At 38.1% G+C, this 20,602-nt stretch overlaps 1 protein-coding gene across 1 annotated transcript in view; it reads right to left on the reverse strand.

The window, feature by feature from the left end:
* Positions 1 to 683: 683 nt before the first annotated feature.
* The window catches only part of ADGRA3 (adhesion G protein-coupled receptor A3), a 56,916-nt gene continuing 36,997 nt past the window's right edge, over positions 684 to 20,602 (reverse strand). The window contains exons 10-19 of the mRNA XM_074147276.1: positions 17,715 to 17,864; positions 14,754 to 14,915; positions 14,288 to 14,491; positions 12,994 to 13,207; positions 12,630 to 12,838; positions 7,287 to 7,411; positions 6,652 to 6,775; positions 5,255 to 5,400; positions 2,556 to 2,651; positions 684 to 2,268 (exon numbers count right to left, since the gene is read on the reverse strand). Coding sequence (XP_074003377.1) covers positions 1,026 to 2,268; positions 2,556 to 2,651; positions 5,255 to 5,400; positions 6,652 to 6,775; positions 7,287 to 7,411; positions 12,630 to 12,838; positions 12,994 to 13,207; positions 14,288 to 14,491; positions 14,754 to 14,915; positions 17,715 to 17,864 — 2,673 coding nt within the window. The 3' untranslated portion in view covers positions 684 to 1,025. The remainder of the gene's footprint in view (positions 2,269 to 2,555; positions 2,652 to 5,254; positions 5,401 to 6,651; positions 6,776 to 7,286; positions 7,412 to 12,629; positions 12,839 to 12,993; positions 13,208 to 14,287; positions 14,492 to 14,753; positions 14,916 to 17,714; positions 17,865 to 20,602) is intronic.

Below are 20,602 nucleotides of genomic sequence, written 5' to 3' on the forward strand. Positions count from 1 at the left end.
ACAGAACCATTTTCGGCTATTTAATACACGTGGTTTTAGCAACCCGGGTATCGGTACCAGAAACAGATAAAGCCCTAAGCATTACTCTGCAAATACAACCTCAAATTTGTCACAGCAGCAGGACGACACAAAATACAATCTTGTTTACATTGAAGTGTCAACCATTTTAAGTACAGAAAACTATATTTATAATTGGCAGACAATCTACTCTATAATATTTATTTTTACATAAAATATTTTTACCTGGACTCTTAATTTTTGTAATTATGTGCAGTGAAATTTAAACTAAGAGTTTAATTTAACTACAATGTTTATTTTTCAAGATTTACATTATTGCATGTTTTAGCTATTTCCACTGCAGGAATTTACATGCTTTTTAAAATTGTTAAACTTATTAATTTACCTCTGCTCCTGAAACATTTTGGTGGTTTTTTTAAAACACAGATGCTCTACGGTACTGGAGAAGATTTTTCTGCAAATTGCTGCATACGGATGGGGAAAAGTGAATTTGCATCTCAAAACACTATCTAACTGAGATATTTGCATTGTCTATTTCAGACACCAAATATTTTCTTTAGTACCTGAAACTTCCAAGTTTCAGATACTGAAGTAGTAAAATCAAGATGACATTCAGTGCGATAATCTGTAAAAAGCCAACAAACCATTGCAACATTGAGCTGCTGGGGAAAATACTATTTATTATACATTTAAATACAAATTTGAAATGTGTTGTGGACACAATCTGCAGGGTTACAGCTAAAAAATAAAAACGTACAAAGTTACGTTCTGCATCGCTCAAGATTGACGCTTCAAAAAAAAAAAATAATCTCACAAAATACCAAAAGTTCATCTTTGTAAGAACGGTAAAGATTATAACCAATACAATTCTTTTGCTTGGCCTATTATCTTTGTTCCCTCCCTGCATAAAGTACCTAGAGCTTGTAAACAGTCTGTCAAAGTGTTAATAGCTTTAAGGAATGTGTGATCACAGTCCGGATGGATTCGTCCCGCAATGAGTTCTAACGCTACACAGTAGTTTCGTGTTTCCACAACCCAGTTCTAATATTCCCGGTACTGTCCGCAGTGAGCAAGGGGCCGTCCTGCCCACTGCTTTTAAGTGGTCCATTCTGAATGGCTAAATTCAAGCCGTAAGATTTTTGTTGGTTTTCAAGTTCAACCGCTATCGGTTTCCTTAGAATATCTTTTTTGTTGTTAGCGGGTATTGTTTTTTCAGTATTTCTGCTACTTTTTGGAAGAGTACTGCAAGCATCGCTGCTGTCTTGTTGGGACTGGTTGTACTGACGTTCTCTATAGGCCAAATAGGCCCTTCGGCTCCTCGAGTGCCCTTCGCTGTTGCTCTGTCGACTTTTAGGCAAGCCGTTCTGCACGCTTCCCTCCACGCTGGTGGGAACGTCGTAGGCGTATTCCCGCAGCACCGCGAGCCTGCTGGCACGGTGGCCCTTGCTTCTGTTCTTATGGTGCCGACTCGGGTGTCCGTTTGTCCGGAACTGTACCTCTAAGGGCGCCACGTGCATTTTGATATCGTTATCCACTGAGTGTTCGGTGAGACTGTTATCCAGCTGAGGACCCGTGTTCAGCGGCAGAGGAGTAGGGTGGCACTGCGCCGCGGCGGCCTGTAAGTTCGTTAGTTTACAGCCTTGAGAAGAATTTTTCAGGCTGGAGGCGCTTTTATTTGTGCAGGAGGATTCCGCGCTGCTGTTGGTGCACTTGGGGGCCTCTCCGTTGGTTCCGCTGGAACTGGAGGGCTGAACGTTTACCTGCACCGAGTAGGTACTCCTGCCAGGGCAGCAGGTCGTTATCCAGGCGTGCCTGACGTCCTCCCTGTTAACGCAATGGTGGACCATAAGAAAGGCGCTGAGGCTTAAACAGGTCACCCCAAAGAAACAGCTGAAGATGAGGTCCATGGGATAGTACAGGGAAACCGACAGAGCTCCAAAGATCCACAGAGCAACGTACAAAAGCAGGGTAAGGCCCACCCCGAGCAGCTGGGCCTGGAAACTGTGCTCGTTCTCCAAAGCAGACGTGGAAACCAGCGACACCGACAATGAATCCTGGTGAGCCAGTTCCCCATGTTCGTTGGTGGCCAGACGCTGCTGCTCCTCAACAGGTTCCTTGAGTTCGTATTTACGTTCAGGGTGACGTTTTAGTTGTATGAATATGCTGAGGAAATACATACAGTTTATGAAAATGATAAAGCTCGCTGGTCCGTAAAATGCTCCTAAGCTGGGTTCCCAGGTCATCCAACAACTGGAAAAGAAACAAATCAAAGAATCAAAATTAACGTCTTCTCACAAGTCACTTACACTTTATCAGTTCTTAATGGTACTTTGAAATTATCTTGGCTGTGTTACATTTTCTGGAAGAATCAGAATTAAATACAATTGAGTACTTAGAAAAGCAAACCCGCAAAATCAGAATCATAGAACGGTTTGAGTTGGAAGGGATCATCGAGTTCCAACCCCCCTACCATGGGCAGGGTCACCTCCCACTGGACCAGGTTGCTTTGACAGAGCTCTCAGTTGTACGGTACTTACTAAGGAGCATTAGGTCTGCTGCCATAATTTCGGATGTTTGCTGCTGCTGTTATTCCACAAACTATGATGGGGATCCCTCCACCGATAAGGTAGAACCTAAAAAAGTAAAGCCAGTGCATGCTTAATGGCAATGGATTTTATTCAGCCACCAGGAAGAAAATGAGAGCTTTCCAGGATTCTGGGAATATGCAAGTTCTTTAAGAAAATAAATAAGGTGAATAAGGCTTTAGCAGTATCAATTTTTTCTAAGGTTTCCTCACTATGATTTTTTTCCTCCTGTTGTAAACCACTTCTCTCACAGTTGTTCTCCTCCCTCACAGACACATACACAGTTAGAGGGAAGAAGCAAAAGCTGGGGGTCAAGCTGAAAAAGAATACGGAAACTCAGAAGAAAAATATTAAGCGGTACATCCTTTGCTCCGGAGATGAACTCGCCTGACACTACGGACGCTATGTTCAGAAGGTCAGCCATAAGAACTCTTGTTGCTTGGGGTTTTTTTGTGTGGAGATGTTTGGAGGGTGGTGTTGGTGTTGTTTTGATTTATTTATTTTTAACGGACTCTATAATTTCATAGTATATACCTCCTGCTTCCCTGCAGTGGTAATAAAAACGGTCTGCCTTCCCAAGGAGGGGGGCACAAGTTGTTGGAGTATTGAACTTTTCATTCCCATTTCTGTGAATTCACATTGAATTCCTTCGTGGCAGATCAATAATTACTGACAGTTGTTCAAATTAATGGCACTCTGTCTTGAATCTTATGTTAATCCAGCCCAAAATCAGGTCGGAACCCACAGTGAAAACTACTGCTGTGACACATGGATGGGGAGCTGGTTTTGTCAACAAGAGACACCTATTCCAATGGTCCTGGACCTTCCCACTGCATTTCAGATTATTCACCAGAAGTTACTGCTGTTCCACTTCAGACACAAAACAACAGTCTAAAGTAAATTAAGTCTTTCTTGGAACTCTAGGTACACTGAACATATTACATAGTCGCTGAATCCTACAAAGATCAAATCCTGTCATCGTTGCATCAAGATACGGAATAAACCAATCAGGGTGGGTTTTTTTTTCTGTTCCAAAAGACCCTTTGTAATTCTGGAAAGGCATAGGAAGGAGAAATATAAACAGCGTGGAGGCAAACAGAGAATCAGTTGTTCTGTCTCCTTAAACTCAAGAAAAAGGATGGCTGATAACAGCAGGTGACCGGTTCCAAACAAACAAGCAGCTCTCACACAAACTCTTTGCCCTTTGCCACTAGAGGTAGTTTTGGTTTGAACATAAGTTTAAAAGACAACTGAATGAGAGAAGAGGAAAAAAAAAAAAAAAAAAAAAAGTCCTTCTATGACTGTTCCATGCAAAAACCTTGCAAATCTGACAACGGAAATCCCTTATCTGCAAGAAGCTGGACATTGAAAAAATCTGAAAAATATGAAGCATCTTTCCCCTGTTCTGATACTCATCTCCAGGGTTACTGCCACAGTCACAGGTGAGGTGACCAGAGCTGAAATGGTACGTACACCTTTATGCCTATGCAGTGCTGAGCCTGTGAGGCTGGGAATTGTACTCTTAAAACTTTCCAAAGCAAGAACTCCATGACAAAGGATGAAAAATTTAAAAAAAAAAAAAAGTCACAACACACATTGAAAAGGCTACTCGGTACCCTGCTGGAAGGCACACTACTGGCGATGGGCATGATATCCTACAGTAAATAAAAAAGATATACTTTTTTTATTAAAATAAAAGTAATAAAAGTTAAGGAAAGCAAAGACAGCACCTAAGGGGTATAAATATTAACCTTCTACCTTGTGAAATATTTCTATAAGCTTGCATATAGTACTGCAAATTTTAGTTGATAATAGTCAGAAAAGCCCTTCTGGTTTTTGGTGTCTCTGTACTTCAAAATCAAGCTTTCTAAATATTTGCTTATAACTAATCAAAGTTAATCAACTTCTGCCACCTTGTGGAGAATTTCAGCTTAGCAGTTTTTAATTAATACCCAGAGGCTCAGGAAACTACATGAACAAAGTATGTTAATGTTTTCTATTAAAATTATTTCACACATGGTGAATTTCACAGCTAATTCATTTTTCCCATTTCAGTGATTTCAGAAATAAAAAAAGGAAAATCTAAGAGGAATGCCTCACAAAGAACATTACTTTCATTTGACAGTGAGTGATACCTATTTTTTCAAATTATTTGTAAGCAATCTTTGGAAAAACATATTAAACTTTATTTACTTAAATTGCAGTTAATTGTGTGATAACTCAGTTCTCCATATTCTTTTATGATAGTTTAATGGGAAGTGTTGCTATCTAAAGTCCTAATCAAAGCTCCAATGGTAATGCTGAAATACTACCGATTTCTTAATTTACTAATCAGGAACACAGCATTGCAACTAATATAGAATCATAGAATGGTTTGGGTTGGAAGAGACCTTAAAGATCACCTGGTTCCAATCCCCCCTGCCATGGGCAGGGACATCTCCCACTAGACCAGGTTGCTAAGACAAGTCTTCCTTCACCTTATTCTCCTTGACACAATGCTGAGGAACAGAAGGGACTTTACAGACCTGGAAAGAAAATCTTCTATGAAAGGCACTTGCAAAAACCAGTAGTGACCTGTTATGTTTTCTGGTGAGAATATGCACGTAGAGACCCGGGAAATATTGAGCTGCAGATATGAATGAGAGGCTCACCTCAGCATCGGTCTGGGTGGAGGAGGCGGCTCATCAGGATCTTGACATCTTTTTGCTTTTTTGGTTACTTGCTTGTAAATATTACGAGATGTCACTCCCAGCCACAGTACTGTCGCAAGAGTGGAATAGTGGAGAATTATCCCAACCTTAAAAAAAATTAAAATGAACCCTCAAACATTTCCTTTATACCAAATTAAAAAATAATTATTTAACACACAACTTGCATAAAGTGTGAATTTTCAAAGCCTCAGTTCAAGAGAAGAAAAACCCCTCTTATTTTAATACAACTGTTCTAAATGCCTAATCATTGTGGTTTTCAAAAAGGTAAAGCATGTTATCAAACCCATCTTCCTATCAGGTGAGTCTGGAAAGGCTCCATAGATGCAGTTTCCTCTAGTGGAAGGAAAACTTAATAACACGGGAAGAACTTTGCTGGCCAACATTTCCCATGTTACACATCAATAATACACTTTAGGAAACTGTATTTTATGAAACACTCAACTTTAAAATGTTTTGGGTTTTTTGTTTGTTTGTTTTTTTAATGTTTAAAATTTTATAAACTGAACAGCGTTTTCTTAAAAAAAGCTCTTTGAATTCCCAAATTCCTGCAGTTTTGTTGTGGAAAGGCCCAATCTGGTTGCCCTGTATTTCCTTACTTAGAAGCCAACACCAAGATTAAGTGACAGCAAGAAGCAGGTTTCATATCCCCCTTAAAATGACACCTAATCAACCTAATAACTCCTGTAAATTCAAACAAAAAGCATTCTAGAATATTACAGTGAGGGATTAGAAACTTTTATGTATCACTGGATGTAATAAAGAAAATATTAAAAACGTGCTGATATCACTCCAAACTATTTTTATACTGCAACTGAATTAGAGATGGCCAAACCTCAGCAGAACAAATCATTATAAAAGAGGAGTCTCAACAAAGCTGGTGATGTTTGTTTGGAGAAAGCAAAAGTTGACTTGAAACACTTCTCTCCCCCTCCCTTCAGGATATACTGAGCAAATAGAAAAATATATTTTAATATCTATGGAAATCAGTTCTCACACGGTCTGTAAAGGCTACAATACAGGCCTATAAACCAATTCCATAATAAGTAAGTTTCAAAAATTAAACTAATGGGTAAAACTTATTTTTTGTGATAGTGTTTTGAACAAAAAAAATATTTCTGTTGCACTTCTGAAATACTTTTCCAGTTTTCAAGTAACAAATTAGTTTTATCGTTATGGTTGGATGAAAATACAAGTGAAATCTGTAAGGTAAAAAAAAAAGGTGATTTTTTTTGTCTAAATTTTACATTCTGGTGAAAATGCCTGTACAGGGGGTGTATACATATGTAGGAATATGACACTGGTAACTAATTTTTTCAAGCATTTGCATGTTTACTTACTGCTTGGCAAATACTGGCATTCCTGGTCTGAGTTATGCCTCCAATAAACATCACACACGTCAGGAAAATATGAAAGCTCAGGTTAACCAGCATATGCCAGCTTTTTACACTGATCCTGATCACACTGTTAAAAGGAACAAATTAGACAACATAAAACACAGCTGCATTATTGTCTTTCAGAAACTAGCAAGATACACTTGTGATAAATGAGATATAATTACTGTTAATGATTGTTTGACTACCACATACTTTGTAATCAAATATAATCTCTGGTCTTCATCACAAGAAATTAAACCACCCTCCTATTAACTAGCTTTATACAACTATTTGGGGCCTGATTCAAAAATGTTAGGCTTCAAGCCTTCACATCAACAGAAATGTAAAAAGCTGAACAGTTTGTTAAATTCTACCATCATTCTGGAGTGGTCTCTTCTTTCACCATGAAGCAAAAGTGAAGAATTATAGTTATGAGAGCTAAAGTGTCATACTGCAGAACAGATGAAATAGCCACTTGCTTAACTGTTGGTTTGCATCAACAAATTTTGTAGGAAAAAGAACCCCAAATGCAGATTACTATATCGTGTTCCTATCAAAAAGAAAACTAATTTTTTCAGCCTAGTAATTTTGATTCTTACCTGTGATGGTACACGTAACTGATGATGATCATCAACAGGCACATCAGCAAAACCATGGCAGTGGCATAAATCACTGGATGCAAAAGATCCGCCGGCTGCGTGTATAACTCGGCTCCTGTCAAGTCCTGACAACAAAAACAAAATTAACATTAGTCCACCTTATCTCTTCATTTTGTGTGGCTGGAGAGAAACGACAGAGGAAACACAAAATAAAGAAGTAATAGGAACCTTCTAGATGAACCTTTTCCCCCACCACAACCTTCTAATTATTTATTATTTGATGTTCCTGGCTTTCTTCCACAATTACCGGCTATTCCGGCTGACCTTTACAGATGCAGTCGCACATCTTAAATTTCACATATGCTTGAATATAAAGAGAAGTTAGCAGCTACATTTTTTGATTCTTAAAACTATTTTTTTTCTTCTTAAAACACTTATATGTATAGCATGTAGAACTGAGTTTCAGTTATGATTATTGTCTCCTGCAACAACCCAAAGGCGGTTAGAGAAAGTGCCCTCGGCAAGTCTGCAGATGATGCTATCGACTGGGGAGACTGATCAATAGATTGGAAGATATTCAGAGGGACGTTGGCGAACCAGAGAAATGGGCTGATAAAAGATAATGAAATTTAGCAAAGGGAAATGCGAAAAGATCTGCACTTAGGATGGAATAACAACAATACAGGCTGGGCACTGGATGGAATAAAGAAACATTTGAGGGGGACTGGGAGGCAGAAGTTGCCCACAAGACAGCAGTGCAGTCTGCAGCCCAAGACTACACTTCACAAAACCACCGCAAGTGAGTGAATTGATGATTCCCTTCTGTACAGCACCATGAGACCACCTCTGCAGAACTGTCTTCAGTCTGAGTCTCCCCAGTACAAGGAAGGATCCAGTACATACCGGCTGCAACAAGTCTAACATATCACTGGGATGACTAATGAGCTCAAGGACATAATGTCCAAGGCTGAAGAAGCTGGGTTTGTTCATCTTTAGGAAGGAAAGGCTGAGAGAGTTGGGGTTGTTCAGCCGGGAGAGGAGAAGGTTCCAGGGAGACCTTATAACAGCCTTCCAGTACGTAAAGGGGTCTATAGGAGAGATGGGAGGGACCCTTTATCAGGGAGTGGAGCCATAAGGATGAGGGGTGATGGTTTTAAACTGAAAGAGGGGAGATTTAGATGAGATATTAGGAAGACGTTATTTCATGTGAGGGTGGTGAGACACTGGAACAGGTTGCCCAGAGAAGCTGTGGATGCCCCATCCCTGGAGGTGTTCAAGGCCAGGCTGGATGGGGCTTTGAGCAACCTGGTCTGGTGGGAGGTGTCCCTGCCCATGGCAGGGGGGTTGGAACTCGATCTTTTAAGGTCCCTTCCAACCTGAACCATTCTATGATTCTAAAAGGAAGATGGAAGAAGTTTCATTGTTGTATTGAACTACCTACTGGAACTGTATAAAGAAGACTGAGGCAAACTCTTCTTGGAGCTGAACCATGAAATGATAGGCGGCAACGGACATTAATAAGCGACACAGAAAATACTGATTAGATACAGGAAAAAAATTCCAATGAAAGTGGTCACATACTGCCCAGAGAGACCGTGTAATCTCTGTCCTTGGAGATACTCAAAGCTTGACTGAATATGACCTGGAGCAATATGATCTGACTTTGAAGCTGAGGAAACTCTGAGCAGGTAATTGGACCAAAGGACACCCAGATGTTCCTACCAGACTGTTATTCTATGATCACTGCTTGACCCGTGTAGATAGTTGGTAACTCAAATAGAATTCAACAGCTCATATGCATCGTTTAAGTTTTCTGAACCCACCTGTCAAAACATTACCCAAAAAGTAAGCATGGAATGGAACCTTGGATTGTTCAAGCATGGCAGTGTTTCAAATAACATCTAAGGAGTGACACTTTCCTTTACTAGCAAGCATAACAAGAAGAAATAATTCTGTTTGGATGCAGTAACAATTTACTAGAGTTCCATTTCCATAAAGGTTATCAACACTGAAGAAACCCTTCAGTCCCTTACAGCACAAAATAAACCAAATTTGCTTAACTAAGATCAGTGGAAAAATCTATTAAAAATAATTTTTTCATAACAGACAGGATACAGAAGCTTCTCTCACCTATAAGTCTGTTCAAAAGTGTGCTGGGGGAAAGGAGAACAAATTTGGCATTCACAAGGAACGGTACAACATGAGGAAGAAGCTTCAGTTTGTTTTGAGAAAAATCACAGTGATATACAATCTCTTTTTAAGGTTAAGACAGGTAATCTGATTTCATGGACAGGAAAAGAGTTCTTGAATTGAGGCTTACAATTAAATTAGAGTCAACAGTCTCTTCACCACGCCTTCAACTCTTCTTTCATCAGAATATAAACTTGTTGTTCCTAACTAACTCCCCAACCTCATTTCAAAATAATTTAATCATATTGTCAGTTTGATTTTTATTTATTTGGTTTTCTTTGGCACCTGGAAAAAACACTTTGGGAAAGATCATAAGATACTATGCCTCAGGCAGCCAGCGTCAGCTGGTTTCAACACTACCCATGGCCTGGTTGACATCCAGCTGGAGATCCTGAAGAACTCATTGCTGATACAACCACGAGGGAACGTATCGTCACCTATAGCCGGTGAGTATCAGAGAACGGAAACTGTAGGAGAATTCCAGTTGCTGCTTCCAGATTGGTGACAGGTAACAAGATGTCACGCATGTATTGGGATGTAAACTTGGAGAACAAGAGCTACAGAATTGCAAGATTTACAATAGTCTTCTAAAACATCTGAGAACACCCAGTATTCCCAGCCTAGGTCAATGGAATTCTTACCGATTGCACTGACATTTTTTATCAGGCCTACTAAAAGGAGAGCTAAAAACGTTGTTTCTGAGCTAAACTGATCCTAAATAGTAATTTAATAAAAAAAAAAGAACGACAGTAAAATAACAGTAGAGATGACATTAAAAAGAACATTGGGGCATTTATAGACAACTAGGAGAACTCTGATTCTTCTCAACTGCCATTGCTGGTTGTCTTCCTCTGTTGCAGGCCTAGAATAATGAGATTTCAAGCTGAGCCTCCTGGTTATCTGTTATTGAACAGTGGTCAAAATTATTTCCAAATAAATACAAAATTTTATAACTGTATCTTCGTAAATCACTGGATTATAAAACTAGGCACTCAGTTATGGGTTTCCTTCTCAGAAAGGACTTTACATTATATTCTGCAGTAAGACAGGCAGTATATTACAACCTACACATGTGTACTAGAGTAAAGCAGACCAAAAAAGAGTGAAATAACTCTGGTTAAGTCATTTGCCATCCAGCCAGGATGATGGAATATTGCATTCAGGTCCCTCCTGCCACTACTGTTCATTTATTTGACATTAATGACAACTGCTGAATTAAAAGACAAGCTTCTAAAAGAATTTCCTACGAGCCTGGGACCAGAACTCAGACTTTCACAACACTATGGGAGTCTACAGATGACATAAGCTACTATGGCTCTTTTAGTTAATAAATGCATAGGCATTATGAAAACCTTTTCCAGCAGCTACTTGGATATCTAGAGCTTTTTGCAGTGTATTAACTGTGTGCAAGGAACAGCTAACAGATGAACATTACTCTGTCCTCTTCCACCCACCCTCTCCTCTCCAGTCCCTACAGCCTAACATTTGGGGAAGTAGCTAAATATTTAAGAAATACCAGTTCTGAGCAAGCACAGAATGAGAGCCATTGGCAGAAAAGGAAGAAAGCTGCCTCTTCCTCTGACTTTTTTCATTTCTGATTGCCAACAGTTCTCTATACAACTTACAATGACATATTGATTATAATCTTACCATGTATTAATTTAGAAATAGTCATTTACAGCAGCAGATTGAGTATGGTCTTCATTTTTCTTCCTCCAGATGGCAGGAATGTGACCAATTTAAAGCACCCTCTCTCTTTACATGCATATTACACATACAAATGAAGTTTAATTCTGTTTTAAAGAATGCTGTTATGTTTTAGGAAAGGATTATATATTTTAAAAATATCAAAGGGAACTGTAGGATTATAACAGCTTGAAGTCATTTAAAACACTACCTTCAGAGGTAAAGTGAAAAGTTGCTCTCTTTGAGCTCTTTTAAAAAGCTTGCCACGTAAATAATTTTTATTTATGTTTAGCTTTTTGGTATACTACTATTCTATTGAAAATTTGAGTTGCAGAACAAAAATAGCAACTTCTTATGCACTGATCATCATAAAGGAATCCTCTTTCTTCCACGTATAATTACATAGATATATATATTTTAATTCCACACAGAGCACGTTAACTACAACAAAATCTATACCAAAGTTGCACCTAAATTAACAATATTTCCTAAACCTCTTCCCATTTCACTCAGCTTCCTATACCCTACCGTTTTCCTGTATCACATTTTATCATTTAGCATCTGTGGTGACGACTGATGAGCTGGGTAACAGTCACCACCTGTAAAAAGGGAACCTTCCCAGGCCAAATTCTGAAACAAAGAGCTCTGGGAACAACCAAAGAAGAAATCCTTCTTCCTAATCGAAAAGCACTAAAACAAGGCGTCTCACTCCTTTTTCTTTAGCCATCGCTATATTTTAGAATCAGTTAACCATTTTATTGACATCAATACACTAAGACTAGAGCTCAGACACTATTTTTAAAATAATATTTCAAAAATATTTTGGATAGTAACTGGTTTTATTTTGTTTCCTTTCTCAGTCAATGTCTTCTAGTAACAGACCTACAGGCTAGGGAATGAATAGCTAATTTGCAGTGAAATAGCTATTTCTGGTTATGGATCACAGAAAGAAAAACCCTGGGAAAACACTCCTGTCAGACAAAGCTAACAAATCTAATCTAACACTGAGAAGATAGTTTAAAATAAAGGTAGCAGTCGAAAAAAAACCTGTCATTATTAGACTAAAGTTCATAAAAGCCCATTTGATTATGGAGCTCATTAAAATGGCTTCCTGTGACGGTTGGACTTGATGATCTGAAAGGTCCCTTCCAACCCAGACAATTCTATGATTCTGTGAATATATATAGTATATATATATATAATATAGTGCTTTCCTTATGAAAATTCTTTTGTGTCTGGTATATTCAGCAATTAATTCCGCTTTGACAGATTTCTACTTAAACGTCATCTTACATCAACATTTATATCAACACAAGCAAAAACTCAAGGTTTATTTCTTATGTCTAGTTTTATGTTAAATGGAATACAGGAATGCTCATTCTCTTTAATGCAAGAAAAAACCAAAACAGAATTTGATTGGAATATTTTTAAGTTGCAGAAAGAGACGTGTAATTCTGAGTGTCCTACCATTAAAACGGCATAGTTGCTGAGGGAGTAGCACTGAATGGTCGTAATATTTTCATCGGACAGAAGAATGCGACAACCCTCAGATTTCCATCCCCCTTGTCCGTTCAGTAGATCAAAGTCCCACTGAGCTGCAACAGCATCTGCTCCGTGCGCAATGCGCCGCAGCGTCACGTTTATGGGAGCGTGGTGACTGGCTGGGCTTAAACCATCTGTTACAAAAGAAATGGATTTGCACATAAATTTCTCAACACGTAACACATTAGAAGCTAAAAGCCTTTTATTAGATACACACTAGTCGAAACAAAGGAGTCAAAAATGGTTCTTATTTTTAAAGATCATAAAAAAGTAGTAATAAAAAACAAACCTATCTTGGTAAGAATAACTGGGGTTACAACCGTACGACGTTTTCCATCATCAGCCAGATTTGTTGAATTTCCTGTTGCTGGAAAAAGCTTCCCATTGCGAAATGCAATAAGCTGGAGCTTGTAGACAGACTCATCCGCTGGTCTGATTTCTCTTTTTTGCTTTTGGGTGAAAAGGGAAGCTGGCAACTGGATAGACGCCTCTACAATTGTGTTCTAGAAATAAACAAATTTTTTAAATTTTTAAAGAGAAAAACAAATTCTTTACAGAGATAAAATTAGCAACTCCTCCAACTGAAGAGATGAATGCATTTAGCAGACTATGTGTTGTGACAAACCTATTTGTCCAAATAAGCCAATATAAAATAATTGAATCAGGTTATTAAAGTCTTAACACTTCTTCAAAGAAAAAAAAAGGTTAAGTATCTGTAATTACCTGACTTGTTACAGAGACTAAAGTTCAAGTTGAAATCAGTAAACTATTAAAGAGTTTTCTAGATTAGACTATTGGGAACTGGAAGCAATGGCCCAGAGAAGCAGACAAAGAGAAATGCTCAAATTGTGCATTAGCACCATTCAAACTGAAACACCGTACACAAACAGGTTTTGATAACTTGTATATAAATAATACTTGGGTAGGGAAGCATGCATGTAATTTCATAGAATTACATAAATATAATTTCAAATGCACACCCTGCAGTGACATTCAAGTACATTGAGCGATAAAAGCAAACCGGTACGTAAGGAAATGTAACTGAAAAACTACTTTTATGGAACATGAGGAAGTGTTTCCATTCTATAAACACCCACCCACCCACACATACATACATACATATATGTGTGTGTGTGTCCACACACAGAAGTAAAATTAACCTTTCAGGTCCATTTTCTACTTCATGCTTAATTACAGCATCACCCTGCGCAGAATATTTCAGATATTTAAGGAGACTGGTAATATTCAATTTAATATGTAAGGAAGGTGAAAATACAGCAAAATAAAGCCAACTATTACTATGAACTAGGGAGCGTTTCAATTTCCATACTTATGAAAAGGTCTGAAAGCATCTTTCAACTTAAGATGTTTTAATAAAGAAACCCACACCTACTCATTAAAAATTTTTTCTATAATCTAACTTTATTATCCTTTGTCACTTTAATTATCTCTTGTCACAGTAACTCTGCATTACGTAAAAACGCCACTTTAACATTAGAAATTAATAATATAAGTTTGCTTTCCAACTGATTCATATTTAAGATATTATTACAAAGTCAGTAGGGAAACAACGAGTATCTGACCTTTAAAGCCAGACTTGACAGTGTATTTGAAACGTTGCACTTAAAGCTTAATTGTTTATCTAGATTTCCATCTGGATCTCTTCTTCCATAATCGCTGAGTCCGGTACGGTCTGATGTGGCCACTTTCTGAAACACGGTGCATGTCATCCCGGTGAAGCCAGCAGCCTTTATCACATAAGCCTCAAGAGCAATATTTGGAGAATACTGTGATGACAAAAAAATCAAACATTACATAATTTTTACACAATAATCTTAGAGGGATTGTCTGCCAGAAGAGGGGAAAGAAAACCACTCAGGAAACCATTTCTGTTCATCTGGCAGGGGTAAATCTGTTCAGAGTATTTCTCTTCTCCCTACAGAAATAGTAAGCATTTCAGATAATGTCAACATCTATTAAGAAAAATAAAAAGCTATTGAAACTCAAAAGCCAGTAAAATGTCTCCTAAATAAATACATTTATACTTACAGTAGAATAAACTTGAGCTCCGTTTGCAAGCCGATACATGGCGATTTTCTGCAGACACTGTACAATTCTAGTGCAAGCCTTGGCTTCCCTTTGCGCCATCCAGAGAACACGCTCATCAGCCAACATAATGTTACTCGCTATGTCCACCATCACGTCTCCAAGCTAACAGGGAAGAGAAATAAGACCGTTTTATACCTTTGAAAGCATTCATCGAGCAGGATCATTATCAGAAAATACAAAGCGACTTGTCAGCCTAAAAAAGCAAAAAGGAAATTGGCTGTTCCTATCTCAATCACCACTTGTCAAGTTGAGATACTGAAATGCTTTGACTCAGACATTTACCTCCATCCAGGAAAAACATTATGCCAATGTCATTTGTCTGTTTACATTATACTTGGGAAACAAAAACATGAGAAATACAGATATTTCAGTAACAGCAGAGTGTGTAATACTCCACATTCTACTGTACGAATTATTTAAAAGAACTATTTACAATCTGCTTTAAACCTAAAATAAATAAAGCTTTTAAAAATTCTATAAATCAGCAATAATACAGTTTGCATATATGGAGGAAGGTAGTAAGAAAAAGGTATTGCAGGCAAAAGTAACATGTAACCCTTCGGCTTCTCTTCCTTTTGCTATGTCTGCTTTTTCTTTGATTCCTTCCTTGCTTGCCTTCAATTCTCCATGAACTGGTTTAGGTCGCAGGTTACATGAGAGAGACAGCAAATACCCACGGGTACCTGAGCTGCTTCCAAACCACCAATTACGTTGTTGTAAGTTTACGCTCACAATCCCTACCCTGTCTTCTGTATGACAGACAAAAAAAAAATTATAAAGGGAATTAATTTATTTAGGCCACAACTCTGCCAAAATTAATATGCACCTACATTGGCAACATTGACCTAGACCGGATTTTCACAACATTTCAGAAACATTGACAAATATTGGACCAAAAGTGAAGGCATATGTATTTTCTAGTTGAATTGACTGAAATGCAATTCACAGTGCCCAAATTTAGGGACTGGTATTTTCTGCCTGAAGAGAGACAGGGTGGGGTGGGGAAAACATCTCCTTTACCATCAAGGCTTCCCAATTTCTTTTCAGAATATTACTAATAAGGAGAGAATACAATAGTTTGTTGGGTTTGTTTTTTGGTGGGTTTATGGGGTTTGTTTTTTTTTTTTTTTTAAGTCTTCAAAAATGAAGGCAAGAACAGGAATATAAAAATATTTACTGTTTTAAGAACTAGGTTTTTTTTAGAGACAGAAGCTACAATCAGTGAACATTCTCAACAGCTAACACAGAGCCTCAAGCAGCATCTGCAGGCTGTAGCCCTTTCCATTAAATTCTCAAGAAGAAATCAAAGTTAAATTAAATTGAAGATGCTTATTATGACTTATTACTACTTGAAAACTGGTAACCTGTTTTACTTATCAACAAATGGCGGTTTTACAATAAATTACCAGTATAAAGATCCTTAAGTCACAGGACTCAAGTTGTTTCACGTTTTGTACTTTTATAAACTATTACACCTTATTCTTTCCCCTGCTTATCAAGGTACGCACAAGTTCTTCCAACTGCATTCTAATTTAAGACAATCTAAGAACTTTCTGAACATTTGTCTTCTGTTTGTTTCTTCTTCTGACGTGAAAAAGGAATTAAATGAAACTTTTTATAATTTATACTATTTATCTTTCAGAATAGCCACCATAACGCGAACTAAAGAACTGACAATAAAATGGTATAAGTATTAAGAAAACGTTTGTAGACTAATACCCTAATAAGAAATAATTGTCTTTATTAATAGCTTCTAAAAATTATTAAATGAAATTGTACTCATGTTCCTTGAATAAATCAGCAAATCAAATGTTTACTTCAAATCAAATCAATTAAGATTAAAAAATACATCACCTAAGACCAAAACTACCTATGAATTTAACAGATTTTTTCATATCATCTATAACCTTCAAACATGGCAAAGTAATGCCAGATTGTGTCACCCTACGGACAATAAATCACAGCTGAGAAAAGAACACCCTTATAATGTAACAAATCATGAAGCCATCTAAAATATGTTTCTATTTTTGACTGGGTACAAAACCAGCCATTTAATGAACTGCTTGTATAATTCCAAAATACACCAAGAAAACCCAAACTATGACTGTAAAAGGAGATTTAGCCTGAAAATTCTCCAAGGAGTTCTGCAAAGAATTTACAACCAGCATTTACGGTTTGCTGAGAGCGGACGGGGAAGTTTGGGGGGGTTTTTTTGCCTTTTTTTTTTTTTTGTGCAAGTTTAAAATTAAGGCATTGTGGTCTCCAACTTCCCAACATGCACTGTGCAGTGAGAGCAATATAACCTCTGTTCAGCAGTGAAACAGAGAGTTCCTACCCACTGGTGGGACTATTCAACCACTCGCATTTTTTCTCTCCAACAATGAGCGTTCTCTAAGATTTTTATTTTAACGTCTTATCTTATATCCTGCAAGATATAGGAATAGTGAAAACCTTAGAGATACAGCTCAATACTGAATAAAGACAGCCTACCGTGGTGGGAGGGGAGAAGATAAGTCTTGTTTTATTCATTATTGAGAGGATCTCTGAGGCTTTCATTATTTGTATTTTTTAGATAAGAACATACCAATGAAAACCTGCATGACCCACTCCATATTAAATAAAAACAGACTTACTGTACCCATCTCCCTGCTCCAGTGCTGACCAGAGGTGTTACTCACATTACAGGTCCAGTGAATGCTGGATCATCTCAGCTCGAATGCAAAGGCTGTGACCATGGGTCAGCAACTTCAGGGACCTACTAAACAAACAAAAACATGGGATAGAATCTGATAATCCTCTAAGTGAGCGCCTGCATCTAACGTTGAGAAGGTTTCACGGCTCAGAATACTTAAGGATAAACACTTTGATTATCTTTAAAGCGATGGCAAATTATCCAGTTACCTCTTTATATTTTTCAGCAAATCTTCCAAATTTCTCTATCATTTCAGCCACAAAAATAACATCCATCTTATCAGAAAAGTTTGCTGCTTCAACAGTGTAAGCCAAGAGCTGTCTCGCTGTTGCCACCGCATTAGTAAGGTTGAGAGGCATCTACACAGAGAACAAACATAAGCAGTTTAAAGAAGTGAAAATTAAGCACAAGATAGCGGCAACACTTCAGCAATTAATAAATAAGCATTTTCCCAAAGAGGATAGCAATCCTCACAGGGATCACAGTGTTTTAAGTAGCCAGGGATTACCACCTTATCTGTTAGCAAAAACATTTCCCACAAGCCAGAGAACCAGCATTTGTACCTGCAGCCAGAAACTAAGTCATGTCCTGTTGTCCTAGAAGGGAGAGAGGTGTTGCACCTCTCTTTTGTTACGTAAAGCTCCTAAAAGTATGGCGATTGATAGCAAAAGAAGCCAAAAGAAATTCAAATACACCACTGCTGTAGCATTCACTCGTGATTCTGTAATTCCAGAAAGTATTTGGAATGGAACATACAAAGCAAAAAAGCCCCAAGATAGATCTTCTCTATGACAAAGCTCATGATTTCATTCTTGAAACAAGCACCACGCTGGAAAATTCTTCGCTAAATAGTACACAACATCAACATGTCCCTGCTGGTCTTAGCACTCGGTACATAGATTTGAATGCAATTAATGCAAGATTATTTTTTTCCAAAACACTAAGAGTAATGCATTTAAAGTGTAAATAAAGTTCAAAGTCATAACACACACTGAGCAAAGTCAACTTTCAAATTCAGATATTCTGTATAATTTCTTTGAACTTTTTCTGTAAGCAAGAATTTCTTTTCACATAAAAGTATACCTCTACGATACACAAACAAGAACAGTGAAATATAAATGTTCTTGCATGAATGTTACAAAGGTTTCAGCTCTATTTTCAACTTGGACCTCTACTTGATTTAAATTACTTGGCAGAGTTCTGATGTTCAAAATGGCTCAACTACCTTTGTGTTCTCTAAAGATGCTTGTAATATTATTACATTTAATATCAAGTCTCAGAGACAATAAATTTCTGTGCAGAATACTGCTAAAAATTCCAGACCTACTACACATAAAAAGAGGAAGGCTCTAATGAGTAAAAACAACTCCAAAAACTAAAACATGCCACTTCTCCCTTTAAAAAAAATAATATTTGAAGCCTCTGTTTCAGTGTAACACACCTGTGTGCATGTATTTTTAAGCAGATTATAGGAAGTTACCTACTTCACACATGGAAGTTATCCTTCTGAAGATATCGATCTGACCCTCATATTTTAAACTTCCTAATGCAAAGTTGGCCACATTCTTCCACAACCCGATAAATGTTGGCTAAGCAAAAGCAGTTATAACAGGCTGAAGGAATCTAGGCTCTGGAGCAGTTGGGCTGCAGTACGTAGGCAGGAGTAGCATCAAGCTGTTACAGACCTTGTGGAAAATATATATTACCAGGCGAGGACAAAGAAAATCAGCAGCATCACAACTCTCAATAAGCAAATACTCAACTATGCTGTGTCCCACAAAGGGATTCCCAGCATTATGTCCCAGCTGCTACGCACCACCGCTCCCCCTTCCAGCCCTCAAAGATGCTACTTGTGACTAAGCCACAGCATGCACCTCCAGTGTGAGGGACATAAAGTAGTAGAGCACAAATAGTTATGTTAGCCCTCAAGTTTAACTTGGACCAGAACAGGCCTTTCCCTTTCTCTCCTTCTTCTCTCTCTCCTTTCTCTCTCTCTTCCTACCCATTCACTTTTTTTTACACCAGTCCTCACTGGTCCTCAGGGAACCAGAGCAAGAAGCTAAAAAGCTGGGTCTGCGTTAATAAGTTAATTGAACACAGAGGGAGCAGGTCAGCAACAACCCAACACAATACACAGTTCGATGCTTTCACCTCAAACTAGATTTAGCCCAAGCCACTGGATGTCAAGGCTTCACCATGTGTACAAATTGGAGACATCCAAAGGGCAAATACCAGTTTAGATCCTGATTGTCCCAGTTGGGGACTGTAGTGCTCCTGACCCAGAGTGACGTTTTCCCTAGAAGAATGTGAGCTCGCACATTGAAACATTCTGAACACAGGCAACACGCAGGAATCCTACCGCAAGGTCAGACAAGCGCCATGGCCTGTGTTAAACATCTCAACAACATCATCAACCCGAGTGGCATAGCTGGATCATTAGAAAAAAAAAGGCAACCAAACAAAAAAAAACCACCCAAAAAACATTCTCAGATCTCCACAATTTCACCTGTTGCATTGACACAACAGTGATGATCTGACAGTATGCACTGGAAAAAAACAAATTTAAACCAGAGGTTTAAAGCTTTATGAAGTATGATACAATAAAGCAGCTCCACACAAAAGGTTGGGTACCTCACTGCAGACTGGTGTTAGTGAAAGTGTGCAGTAACTAGAGACAAGCCTCAAAAGGAGTTTTGAGCTGAAAAATTTTGTTTCACAGCTACGTTTAAAATCTAGAATACTGTCTTGTATCTTGGCAAGCACTGCCAGATTAGAGAAGCCTCGTTAATACTCACTACTTTCCCTAGTTAACTCTCATCAGCCACATCGAGCCTATGAAGAGGTTTACAGCAACAGAGGCAGAGCAGTGTGACCACCTTCTGTTACTACAATGGAAATCGCTGTTCTCCATTAAAACTTCAGGCTGCCTTGTTTCTTTATAACCTGTGGGCAGGACAGGGCATCCTGTTAATGAAAACAGTCATGGCAAGGACCATTCTGTTATGCTTTACACAAGTACACCAAAGAATAACGTCTTCCTTGCACTTTCAATCTGGGGGCACTCATAACAGATATTAAACCAAACTCTTAACATAGA

Source organism: Numenius arquata, chromosome 5, assembly GCF_964106895.1.
Source record: "Numenius arquata chromosome 5, bNumArq3.hap1.1, whole genome shotgun sequence".
In the NCBI taxonomy this organism is placed as follows: Eukaryota; Metazoa; Chordata; class Aves; order Charadriiformes; family Scolopacidae; genus Numenius; species Numenius arquata.